The 13,444-nt window shown below is 34.2% G+C and overlaps 2 protein-coding genes across 3 annotated transcripts in view; one reads left to right on the top strand and one right to left on the bottom strand.

Moving 5' to 3' along the window:
* LOC132057403 (protein STRICTOSIDINE SYNTHASE-LIKE 12-like) overlaps positions 1–757 on the top strand; it is a 5,399-nt gene extending 4,642 nt beyond the window's left edge. The window contains exon 3 of the mRNA XM_059449998.1: positions 98–757. Within this exon, the coding sequence (XP_059305981.1) occupies positions 98–572 (475 nt within the window). The 3' untranslated portion in view covers positions 573–757. The remainder of the gene's footprint in view (positions 1–97) is intronic.
* Positions 758–2,184: 1,427 nt separating this feature from the next.
* Positions 2,185–7,789, bottom strand: LOC132057402 (protein MIS12 homolog). 2 transcript variants are annotated; one of them, XM_059449995.1, is made up of 8 exons: positions 7,639–7,789; positions 6,754–6,881; positions 6,599–6,656; positions 6,383–6,502; positions 5,217–5,312; positions 4,993–5,131; positions 2,559–2,693; positions 2,185–2,478 (listed from the first exon to the last, which is right to left on the bottom strand). In XM_059449995.1, the coding sequence occupies exons 2-8, from the start codon at positions 6,873–6,875 to the stop codon at positions 2,411–2,413; spliced, it is 738 nt and encodes a 245-aa protein (XP_059305978.1). In that variant the 5' UTR covers positions 6,876–6,881; positions 7,639–7,789; the 3' UTR covers positions 2,185–2,410. The 2 variants fall into 2 exon arrangements, with proteins under 2 accessions (XP_059305978.1, XP_059305979.1); XM_059449996.1 differs by lacking the exon at positions 6,383–6,502.
* Positions 7,790–13,444: the final 5,655 nt, after the last annotated feature.

The following is a 13,444-nucleotide window of genomic DNA, read 5'->3' as shown; positions in this document are numbered from 1 at the left end:
TCCAGTGTCCAATTTATGTTTTCCAGTATTACATTTAATAAGCTTAAGAAAGAGGAGTAACTAACTGTATTTAAAATAACTTGAAAACTTTTGGCAGTAACAGGACTAAAATAGTTGAAAGCAGAGATACATCAGGGAGATTGTTCAAGTATGACATTGGAACAAAACAGGTCACATTATTGCTAAGTGGACTTTCAGGGCCAGTTGGGGTGGCACTCAGCAAAGATAGTTCAAATGTCTTGATCACAGAATATATTGCGCAAAGAATTCGGAGGTTTTGGCTTAAAGGTGCAAAAGCAAATTCATCAGATGTTTTCACAAATGTAGAAGGAATTCCAGATAACATTAAGAGGACTGTGTTGGGAGACTTTTGGGTGGCTATATCCAACACGAAACAACATACTACATTTTCGATAGGACAAAGGATCAATCAATTCGGAAAAGTCATGGAAACACGTAATTTCACAGATCAATATAATACTCCTAATGGGATTACTGAGGTTCAAGAACATAATGGCAGGCTTTATGTTGGGTGTTTAGACCAGAACTTCATTGGTGTTTTTCGAGTTTGATGTCTTCTGTTTTTCAAGAATAAGCTTTATGAAATATAGCATATACTATGTACACTAAATAAATGGCTGCAGACCTCTCTTGCAACATAAAAATTGTACTATCTCCACAGTGATCTTGAACTTACAAAAAGCCAATTGGACTGTTAAAACTATGCATTTTCCATATGATATCAATTCCCAGTTAATTAATGTATACAAAATTTTAATTTTCTTTTTACCCATAGCATTTTTGACATTTCTAGCCGTCTATTGGAATATGAACCACACTTGGTAGTAGGTCTTATTCGGATCATCCACAAGGAACTTTGACTTGCTGTATCATTACTACTGGACTATTGGTGGGACTAATGGTGTGTTTGGTATGAAGGAAGATGTATGTTTTCCTGGAAAACAAGTGGTTCGTACTTATTTTCTAGTATTTGGTATAAGCAAAAAATATTATCTCAAGAGCATTTATATGTAATCTAACAAATAGTATTGGGATGAGGTGAGGCGTGGGGGTTCAGGGGTGGGATAGCCAAGGGGTGGTGGTTTGGGGTGTTGGTTGGGTGTGGAGGAGACAATCAACTTGGAATGTCACTTTTGGAACTTGTTTTGCCTACTTCCATCAAAGAAGTCATTGTCCTTGTTGACCAACCAAACATGGAAAAATGGCATACATTTTTTGATACCAAACACACCCCAAGAACCAAATATCATCAATTACATCCAGAGTTGTTTTGGATGGTAAAAGGTTTTTGCAATAAGAACTTTCCTTGTAATATTATTTCGCCTAACTCGGAAAATTTTCCATCCTCTGAAGAGCCTATGAACTTAGTTTTCCCTACCCTCGCTCCCTCTATTTTAATAGAGCAAAAGTAAAGGAAAAAAACTGGTGGAAGCTTGAGATGATTTATTTTCAGATAGGCCCTTCAGAACAGTAGTTATTCCTTCTCTTTGTTCTAATTGCAAATTTCTGAGTTCTATTTTCCTTCTTTTTGAACCGGTACTCTTTTCCTTATAATGCTTCGTCTTTAAGAAAGAAAAAGGCAACGGCACAAATGGCCTTAATACACGAACAAATATGTGGAAGACCCCTGGGCCTTCAGCTTCACTACCTAACCAGTGACCTATACATGGGTGATATCAGTGATGGCCTTATGGTTGTTCTTGTTAGATGAATTCGGGGTCTTGCTACCCAACTTGTCAGTGACATTAAAAGCACGCCTTTTGCCTATCGTAGCTTACTAGACCTCAATTAAGCTGCCAAAATTATTTACTTCATCGTGTCAGGAGCCATACAGTGTTCCAGGTTCGACAATCTCATAATCCATGTTCCTCAACAAAGTTCTAATGTTTATCACATTAAAGGGATTAACTTAATATGCTTAGAAACGGAATACTGCTTGCTGAAATAGGGCCTGAATTATTTACAGGCAGCTCACTAGGTCCAGGCAAAGGCAGATGGAGCAATTGATACTGCAGAAGAGTAACCGGGCATGAACACACAATGTTAACTGGTTACATCACTGAGTGGTTTCTGAGGTCAATGAATTCATCATTCTTCATAGAAGTTTCATACTTAGATATTGATGGCTAATCATCTATGAGAACATTTGGAATATCTGCATCGGTTCAAACACTCATAATATCAAGAGGTTTTAACTTTTTGCTTTCCCATACTTATCAATATACAGTATTTTTGTCTTACAGGGCTAATCATGTCCTACTGAACTGCTTATTATTATCTCTCGAATTTTAAGCATTTCAAAACAAAAAAAAATATAACACATCGAAAATTCTTACATGGCTAAGAATCTACAGAAGCATGTCTTACAGCACTAGTGAATCAATCCTGCTTAGTCACGAAGAGTCTTTATATCATCCACAAGTTCTTGAAGTTCCTCCACTGTCGCACTCAGTAGGCCTACAAGATAATATGCAACATTTAGCATGCAAATTATATCAAGGGCATTGTCAGATAATTAAGTTTGCCAGAATGCTCACCTTCATCATTATTCAATCTATACAGTTCACCATTTGAAATGCGACTTTTCTTTGCTCGTGGGTGCTCAGTGTCCTCCATTCTGGTTGTCAGCACCTCCACTTTGGTTCGAAAATCTGATGCAGTTCGTACCAATTCTGGAAGAAATGACCAATTAAAGGCACCATATTCAATACCTTTTAGTGAATTTACTGGAATTATATCATTAAGAAGCACAAAACCCTGCAAAGGAAGTTTCACAGAGATCTTCCCCATTAAAGATTGCTAATATGGAATCTTCTTTTTTGATAATCAGGATTCCCAATATGGAATGCGATCACCAGTTCAAATCCGTAAAGGAATTACATAATTAACTGGAGTAGGAAAAGTTTAGAAGAAGAAGCTAGATTAAGTCTATCCTACTCTCAAATTTAAGAGAGGTTGGATGATCAGCACATTATTCAAAATCACACCTAGAATTCCCATGCCTACTTTTCTCACAAGCTACAATCACACCTTATCAAAGACAGTCTTCTATGTTGCCTAAGATGACATGTCCAATTTCTGTTCTCTTTCTATCTGCTTTCCTTCTTCGCTGTTCTACTGTTGCCAGGAAATAGAAGCTATGTCAAGGCGCAGAACCCCAAAAAACTGACCACACCCATGAGTCAGTGCAGACAGTGGCGTACACAGGATTTTTTTGTAAGCGGTATCGACATTTAAAGAAGTCAACAAATGAACAAATCACAATAACGTCATGTTAAATATATTTATATCGTATTAATAAAATATAACTCACATAAGTTGCTACAACTCTCCTCGACAAGTTTTCATAGTTTGAAATGTTGTATTCAAACAATTTGAATCCTTTTTTTTACAAAAGACACCAAATAACCACTCAAAAGTTCATCGTCCCTTCGATTAGATAAATCAGTTTTAATCAACTTCATAGCCGATAAACCTCTCCTATCTGTAGCAGTAGAAATTAGCAAAAGTAAAATAAATTTTACCGGAACACAATAAGATGAGTTTCATGCTACTTTGTCTCTACTGTTTTTTCAGAAAGATCACCAATTCCCTTAAAATTGGAAAACCTTTAATCATGTTCACATACATTAAATTAAAATATTAATTTAAATAAACCTCAAACAAATTCATGGAATTAAATTCACAAAGAAAAACAGTGGATGTCATAAAAAAAATCAATAGAATTAATAAAAGAGTTAAGAATAAGAAAAGAATTTTAAGAATAAGCAGCAAACAGCACGCCTTCCTAGAATTGCAAAAGAGAATGGGTATTTTTTTTTCAAAGTTGGAATTTAGGTAAACCTGTTCCACATTATTTTTAAGTAAATTATTGTCTAAGTTGTCATGGAAATTAATTCGCTCACAAGTCACAACCCTTATTTTTTATTTTTTTATTTTTGATTAAGCACCGGGTGTCCGAGTCTCTTTGAGCCCCGACTAATCCCAGGGGTGCACAGGCCCTCGGCAAGGAGTTTCTAAGTTGTCATGCCCTCGAAATTAATGATACCTTGAAAGGGAGCACCCGAGGCTCAAGTCACAACCCCGAGGGGTTGCAACCCTTATTTTAGCAGATAAAATAGTGAGGCACTTTAAATAAAAAATAAAAATCAAATAAATCTGCAACTGGGAATCGAACTCAGGACTTCAATACAGAAAAGCAACGTGCTGGACCATCGAACTATGTTGCTAATCATGTCAAGCTGTGTCACTTATATAATTTTTATATTTTTTCAAATATTATACATTACATATATATCTACTAAAATTTTCGGACGAAGGGGTGTCGGACCCCTCGGTATAACGTGGGTCAGACCCCGAGTGCAGATAGTGAATTTTACAATAGTTGGCTGACCCTCCCCAGGAAGAGCAAGGAAACAATAAATAGAAAGGTGGCAAAATACCAAGTCATTCAAGGTCTTGAAAAAGGAAGAACGGCAACCTATGTTAGTCAGAAAAAGAGAAAAAAGTTTAAAAGAACAAAAACCACCTAGATTATCAGTGGCGGAGCCACACTATGCCGAGGGTGTTCATCCGAACCCCCTCGGCGGAAAACAAAACACTATTTTTACTAGGTTAAAATTATTTTTTATGTATATATAGTAGATGTTGAACCCCCTTAGGCTTCTTTGTATGTTTACTTTTTTATATTTTGAACCCCCTCGGCGGAAATCCTGGCTCCGCCACTGTAGATTAGAGTCAACATTCAATGCAAGTATAGTTCATATGAAATCAGATCATTTGCAATAACATGTATTTTTATTTAGCCTAGCTGCGAAGGTTCTGATACAAAAATAAAAGAGGGTGCTCTTTTCAGGAATAAGGGCTTGTATCTAAAGAAAGGTAACCAGACGAGGCCGCTCTTTTTCCCAAAACGGTGTTTCATGATTCTCAAGACGAGAAGCATTTCCAGAGTTGCTGCAAACTAGTTACCTTCAAACTTCTCATTCACAGACTGTTGCTGATACAACTCTAATGCTTCAGCAAGAGAGGCAGCAGAGCGACCACTTAGCATGGACTGCCTTTCCAATTCTCGTAGTTCTCTGTTGAGGGCAGCAGACTCTTTTCCCACCTGGATAGATCACAAATTGCAAAGGAAAAAAGTTATCAATTTATGAAGACGTGAAGTATCTACTAATTTGCCGAGGATTCCCTACCTGAGAAAGCTTGTTCCTTAAGAAATCCAACTTTGAGTCTAGTTCAGGATTCTCCACACCATTAATATCAACTGAAGAGTCACCAGATGGTCCATCCTAGATAAACATGTCAAAAAGTAATTTTAATTCGCAGATATTAGTAACTACAAACCAAAAGCAAATAATGAATCAAATTTTATAAAATAACACTTAAAGAATAAGGTGCATGAATCGGAGTCACCAAGATTGAGATTTCATCTCCATTCATGCATCTGCTCATCAAAAGAGCTCCATTTAGTCCCAACCAGATGAACTACGAATAGAAAATTGATGCTTATATTCCTTCTACTTCCTAATAATTGTGTGTGGATTCAACTGCAGGTTTGCAATAGTTACCTTGTCAATTGTGCACTTTTGGTTGTATGTGGCATTGGAAGCACGTTACTTGACCCATATACATATGAGCAACTTGCACAAATCTTCTCCACTGCAACTTTTATTCTTTTATTGCTATTTCTTACTAATATATTTGGCTAAGTGGACCAGCCAAATGGCAAGCTTTCCTATTTGTATGCTATCACAGAAAGACTCTCTAACAATCTGGATTAACAAGTACTCCTATTTATTAGGTATCGGAGATGATCAAAGAGCCATTGGTCAATCATCTCATTAGAAACAAATCATTTTTGTTCCCAAACTCCATATCTGAACTTGACATGGGCTGTTGACCAAAATTCGGCAGAATAATTAACCAGATCACATCAACTTACTTGATCTCCTTAGAGAAATAAATTAACTATGGAAGACTAGTTTCTTGCATATTGAGTAATGTTCATTGAGCGAAAAAGAGAAAATAAAAGCACGACAAAGAAAAGGTTTCCATTGCAACCAGCTATACGAAACGATGCATATACTAAACATCTAGAGTAGATTGTTTTGATGTTTCAAGTAACTTGTTTTAGATGTAAAATCTATGCAGACTATAGATAAAGGTATTAGTACTCAAATATGCAAGTCTTAAACAAGGAATGGTATATAAGTAAAGGAAACGTTTTAAAATTTACTAAGGGATGGAGTGGTTTTCCAATATGCAGAAAATGAAACTATACACTTAACATGAGACAAGTTACATTGCTCAACCGAGGTAAAGAAAAAGACTGGAAACTATCCATGAATAGAGAACGTACAGCTTTAGGCAAAGAGAACCCTTGTGGAACCATAAAACAATGGTGCAAAGAGTACTTCTCCCACATACTCAACCGCTTATCCAGATTCAATTGGATTATGTTCTTAATGCTAGCCACACCCTACAAAATGAACTTTTTACCTGTCAGTGGTCTGAGCTGCTTAAACTTAACAAAATGCACTAAGGACGCTCTTCCATAAAAAGTATGAACATCAACCTTTTTCAGATCGTCGGATCGATCTGTGCCCTCGGTTTTTACAAGATTTGCTGCCTCTCTACAGAACGCCATAAGCAAAAACAAACGGCATTAGACTTGAAATGAATAAGCAATTCAATGAAAATAAGTTAAACTTGAAGAGAGGAACTACTTACTTGTGGAAGAAATCAAAAGCGTCATCAACTAAATCATCCACACAATTTAGGGTCTCGTTGATGAAAAGTTGGGGATTTAGGTTCAATAAATCGAAAACCTTTTCGCTCTCGCTGCCTTCCATTTTTTTCTAAACATTGGCAAAAGAACTCTAATTAGTCTCTAAAGCAGTCGTACCAAGGTATGCTAATGGTCTTGCTGTTTCAGACCTTAATCAATAGATTGTGTATCACCAGGAATTTAAACCATTCTGTGTAGTAAGAACTAACAAAAACTTCTCAAACAACTATGCATAAGAATAAGTAACCCAATAAAAACCAATTAATTGGCATCACCAAAGAATTAGAGTTACAAAATAAACAAAGTAATGTACACTGTATATCAATTAGAAATCATCATATAATTATTAGTTGTATGCTGCCCGTTAAACTACCGTACCCATCCCTCCAACGGGCTATGTTTTGCACATAGGCTGATTTTAATGTAAACTGTATGAATTTACTGAGCTAGCGTTTGGTCATAGAATTTGGATCAGATTTTGAAAAATTATCTTCAAATATCTATTTGGCCATGAAATTTGATTAGATTTTGAAAATATATCTTCAAGTTCCAAAAACTGATTCACTCACTCACAAAACTTCAAAAAAAATTTCCCAGTAAAATGCGAGTGCCAAAAATCACAACTTCAAAAACACAAATTATCAAGTTTCAGGTTTCAATTTCAAAATGTATGGCTAAACGGGAGCTATTAGGAAAACCCTAGGATAGCAGCACTGTACGAATGTTAGGATAGTTATAAGAATGAATGCTATTTGTAACAAAACCCTAGGATGAACAACCAAAAATGAATGTCATTTCGCAAGGCATTGAGAGAGATCGACAGTTACCTAAACAGATTTTGCTGAGAGAGGGACGATTGATTGATTGATTTCTTCTTGGAGTGCCTCTTCTGCACAATACCTTTCGAGTTGAACGGGCGGGAAAGTTTAAGGTCAGAGCAGATATTTACTCTCCTAAATTTATTGGAAATAAAGTAATTGTGCTCTTTCTTTACTTTTTGGCCACAGTACCTTTTCCCTTAGCGACAATATACTCACTGTTGTAAATATTAAATTATTTAGGTTGAAGTAACTAAAATACCCCTAAACTTGACACGAATTGCAACTTTAATCTTCAAACTATTGATGCACTTCAAGACACCCATGTGGTAACACGGTAAACTTGACACGAATTGCAACTTTAATCTTCAAACTATTGATGCACGAACACCCATGACAACTTCGTTGGCACAGTAAGTGTGCACAAAACACTTTCAAGCGCGTGGAAGGCTCCATATCAATTTTTTTTTTAAAGAAAAATTAATTTTTTTTTCCATTTCTTTAATTTTTTTCGTATTCCAACATATAAATCAGCCCTCTCCTCCATTAAAATGTATATTTTTTTTTTAAATCAGAAAAACTAATTTTTTTTTAAAATGTGGAAAACCCATTTTTTGAAAATAAATCTGGACTGGATTTTTTATTAAAAAATATAGAACTTTTTAAATCGGAAAAGCTCGAATTTTTCTTTAAAAAAAAATGTGCAAAACGCACTGGAAAATTGATTTTTTTTATTAAAAAACCTGGACTTTTTAAAAATCTGGAAAACTGAATAAACCCGTTTTTCTAAAAAAAATGGAAATTGAATTTTTAATTAAAAACCTGGACTTTTTTAAAATCTGGATTACTGATTTTTTTTAAGAATAAAGTGGAAAACTGATAATATTTTTCTAGATCTAAAAAATAATCTAATTTACCGAGTTTATTTTTTTAAAAAAAAAAAATAGGTTTCCACATTTAAAAAAAAAAAAATCAGTTTTTCCATATTTGTATAAAACTCCAGTTTTAATCAACTATTTTCTAGTTCTTTTTTAAAGAAGTGTCCTAAAAGAATCATGAAAATTTGGATTTTTTAGGACACTTTTTAAATAAATATCAAGTTTTCAACTTTTTTTAAAAAAAATCCATTTTTTAAAGATATTTTAATTAAAAATCTACTTTTCCAGTTTTCAAATTTTCCAGATTTAAAAAAAAATCCATTGTTTCAGATTTTTTATAAAAAAATCAGTTTTACCATTTTTTTTAAAACAATTTATCTACGTGGAGGACACATAGGACGAAAATGTCAAGCGGACGAGCGCATTCCACTTGTCGTGGTGTGGCAACACCTGGGGTGAATTAAAAATCTAGCTAGTCAAGCTTAAGGGCGGTGTCTCTAAGCCGCATCAATAGTTTCGGACTAAAATTGAAATGTAGGCAAAGCAAGTTTACATGTTTAATCACTTCAGCCAATTATTTATGTATATCCATTAAATTACTTGGAGAGAAAATTAGTGTTTACATTATTGGTTACTTGGTCACCAAGATTGTTACTTGGCCACCAAGCAAGTTACTTGGCCACCAAGATTGTTACTTGGCCATCAAGTAAGTTACTTGGCTACCAAGCTAACTTGGCCACCAAGTTAAGCCATCAAGAATTTTCCTCCTATATAAATAGGAGTTCATTTGTAGAATATGTGATCTAGACAATGAAATCTCTCTTAAATTAAATGTTGAATAGTATATCAGTCTCTTTTTATATACTTGTGTTTGGTGTATTTACTTTATAGTCTTTATTTTATAACACGTTATCAGTACGAGACTCTGCAATTTTAGGCAAATATTTTGAAAATATGACGAAAGTAAGAGCTGCATCAGGTTTTCCTTTTAGCATCTTTCGTTTCTTTTTATTGTTTCCTTCGTTGTATATAATATCATGAGGGACATAAGTTCTCTTTGCTGAGATATTTGAGATCCGACTATGTGGCTCGAAGAAAGATGATTTCCAACCTTACTTGTTAGTTGTGACTAAATCTTTGGCATGTAATTTTCCATAAGTAAAATTGTTATTATGGAAAAGAGTTAATGAATCCATGGAATTAGTGGTGTATTATATATCATCCATAATGGATTTTGGATATTTGTTGCCATTATTTCGTATACTTGGATTCTTTTAATCTCCGAATCTTAAATGGTTCGCTTGATCTATGCCTCAAATTTTGTTCCTGAAGAACAATATTGTTAAGAGGAATTATGATATTAATTTCATAATCCTTAATGGCTAAGAATGAAAGTTTACAAGAAATACGTGATCACCAGAAGTGATAATATCTCTTAAATATCGTTATGATTAAATTCATCTATGTCTATAACCCACTAGAAGTGGTAATATTTTCATAGGCTTGTAGTGGCTACAAGCGAAGATATGTTAGAGAAAGATTCTCTAAATTGTATGTATGTTTCGATTTGCTCCTGAAGTAGAACTACCTTAAAAGAGGTTCTAAGCTATCACGATTGGATATGTTTAAGCCAAGTCCATATGATTATGTTTCATTCTTGAAAAATAAGAATATTTATAAATGTTACAAATACAGATCCATTCCCTGAAGTAAACGTGACAGTAGGTGGTAAGCTTATAAATGCGGACGGGCGTTTAGTTGTGAAGTTATCACGACTCATCTCTAGAAGAGGTAGAATAATTGAGAACAAATATTCTGAATATTCTATGCTTGATTCCCGAACTATTAAACTCATAAACTCTACTTGAACTTTACTCCTGAAGTAGTACAACTTTGAATTTTTCTGCAGAAGTAGTAAGACTCTGAATTCTACACCAGAAGTAGTAAGGCTTTGAATCTACTCCCGAAGTAGTACAGCTCTGAAATCTACTCCCGAAGTAGCCGAATTCTGAAACTTACTCCTGAATTAGTAAAACTTTAAAATTTACTCCCGAAGTAGTAAAACTTTAAAATTTACTCCCGAAGTAATAAGATCCTGAAATTTACTCTTGAAGTGGTAAACCTTTAAACTTTACTCCCAAAGAAGTAAAACTTTAAACTTCACTCCTGAAGCAGAAAGAACTGGTAAAATATATGAGAAATATTCTGAAGCAATGTCTTCTTATGCATGAGAAAAATAACGAGCTATTGATTAACATCGTATTGCAAGCACATTTGAATAATCAGGTTTCAAGTGAATGAGAAATACCACGACATATCTCCTGGAGAGATGAATTAACAAAGGAATACATGTTATTTTTGTGGTATGAAATTAAGGCATTGCAACACGTACTTGTTGTACGTAGAACATCTCGAATAATTTTATTAAAGTATCATTCTAAGGCAAAAGGGAGCAGAGTAGAATACTTTCTATTATAACCACATTGATACATTATGGTTAGTTGTTATTGATTTCCTTGAAGGAAATAAACACTAAATGTATCTCTTTTCCTGAAGGATGTCATTACTATGTGGTTGTCGCGTTTGATACAAAATATTCGCATGTTAATGGCTAATCTCTCGAAGGAGATATTTAAAATAGTTTAAGTTTGAGCTTAACATTTACTTTCGTAATTTCATCGTTTAAAATTATCTTTAAATTTCCATTTGATTCGTTTTCCTTCATGACACCAAGATATTCTAGCCAAATTTTCTTTCGTGATACCGTAATATCTAAAAAAAATATTTGGTAGTGAAAACTAATGATCAAGGGCTCCAAAAGCTAATTGTTTATCTATAAGTATCATGACACACCAAAGATAGTTGTCTAAATAGTATATGATTATGGTAAATAAATGAAAGTCTCTCGAAGAAGATACATATGATAGCATCATTTGTCCGAGATCGTAATCATTATGATCGGAACACAGATTATAGTAAACCTGAAGTTTACTAGCAATATAATTGGTTATCATATTGGGACTATAAATGATTGAAATATTGAGTATCTTTGAGTTATTACGGGTAAGAAATACGTATATGAAACATTACCCCAGCATGATGGATCATATGTCACAATAAACCAGAAGTTCATGACATAAAATCTCATGTAATAGTAAACCACAAGTTACTATAATAAATAGCACTCGTCATGGTAAACTTGAAGTTTACGGGTACAAATAACTTTATCAGTTAACAAGACCATTTTGGTCGTCCTGATTTAAATCTCGTGTTAATCGAGTATTCAAAATATAATCAAGAACTAAAAATTCTTCAAGTATTTGTTTGTGTTACTTGTTCTCATGATAAGTTGATTATACCAACTAATGTCGTTGAACCGAATCCCCTAAAATTTAAAAAATATAAAAGGTGAATACAATCATCCGCAATGTGATATCTTTAAATAGACGGTCAAGTATGCGTTTATTCAGTAGCTTGCACATATATACGTTTATTGTCAATCGTTGAAAGACATTTACGAAGTCGACAATCTCATCTTGATAATGCTGGTTTATATGTAAGTTGGTTTAGCATTGGATGCCTCCACAATATAGCTAAACTATTGCTTATGAGAACGGAGAGCTTCGTACGTTGTCCGAGATATGATATATTGCATACAACGACACGTATGCTTTCAGACCAATAAATTATGATAAATTCTCCCCTCATAATTGGTTCAGGGTCTGGAACTAGATATTTCCATCTTATAGCTTTTGATGTGCGGAATATGATTAATGGATATACCATGATGCACACATATGGATTTCCCAAAGAAAATGGGGGATATGTGTTAGTTTTTCTAACACAAGGGGGTAGGGCTGGGCGTTCGGTATTCGGTTCGATATTTTCAAAGTTCTGGATTCGTAAGAATTCTACACCCAGAATTCAAAGCATATACCAAATACCGAACTTTCAAACTTTCTCTGTAATCGGATCCAGAATTAAACTTGCCTGCCTACGGTGACGTATTCGTAATACCATATCAAGTCGAAGTCCACCGTATTAGAATACAAGTATACTAACGCAAGAATAACAACAACATATTCTTAAAAATAAACTGCGTAAATTGTATACCAAATCTGACAAAAGTTCCATTTAATTGAAGACATTCTAGTTAGATCTTTAAAAATCCTTAAGTTATTTCAATAACAAACGACAACCCCAAAAAGTAGCTACTTATAAATTCTTAGTCCAAGATCTCATAAGTCATAATACACAAAGCCTTCCAATAACAAAAGACTAATAAAATTGATCAACAAGTTGGTGTTTTGATTCGTTTGCCAATAAAAAAAACAAAAAACAACCGCTTAATCGAAAGTGATTTATTAGAAAATTCGCTTATATCTCCAAATACTTAACTATTTTTTCAAAGATAAAAATTACTTTGAAGGCAAGAGAAAACACTTGAAAAGGAATATGATAAAGCTATATTGGGAATCTTGAGAAAGCATAGAATTTTCAAGACTCGCATATATTTGGCTATATTCTACTATCGCTGATACGTATACTCCGCCTTAGTACTGGGAATATTTGGCAATTGTGGCATTGCTTGGTCGTGGCAATGATGGGATCGTAAGCAGTTGGGAAGTCGTATTTAGCACGAAACTTGGTGCGCATTACTCGTAGATATGCTTCGATAAGGACAATAATGCTATGATCATTTAAAAGGATTGAGCAATTGTCGAAAGCAGCCTATCGTGTTAATTTGCAAGATTAATCGCTTCGTATTCTAAGGAAATTAAGTTGTGTTTTGATTTGAGTTCGAGTTTAATCATTTACTAAAGCGGGGTGTATGTATATATATAGGAAAGTTGTTAAAATACCAAATAGGATTAGTGTGTTTTAGATATGGGTGTGGCGTGACAACTCTATTGTTAGTTCACCTTCCTAAATTGTTT

The sequence above is a fragment of the Lycium ferocissimum genome, chromosome 5 (genome assembly GCF_029784015.1).
Source record: "Lycium ferocissimum isolate CSIRO_LF1 chromosome 5, AGI_CSIRO_Lferr_CH_V1, whole genome shotgun sequence".
NCBI lineage: Eukaryota > Viridiplantae > Streptophyta > Magnoliopsida > Solanales > Solanaceae > Lycium > Lycium ferocissimum.
The sequence above is the reverse complement of the archived record's forward strand: the minus strand, read 5'-3'. Positions and strand labels throughout refer to the sequence as shown.

Coding starts and splice junctions, on each gene's coding strand:
- LOC132057402 (XM_059449995.1), bottom strand. CDS start 6,875: ATGGAAGGCAGCGAGAGCGAAAAGGTTTTCGATTTATTGAACCTAAAT. Junction 2,694..4,992: donor TGTGAATGAGAAGTTTGAAG/GTAACTAGTTTG, acceptor CATTTCTTCCAG/AATTGGTACGAACTGCATCA. Junction 2,479..2,558: donor TAGATTGAATAATGATGAAG/GTGAGCATTCTG, acceptor ATTATCTTGTAG/GCCTACTGAGTGCGACAGTG.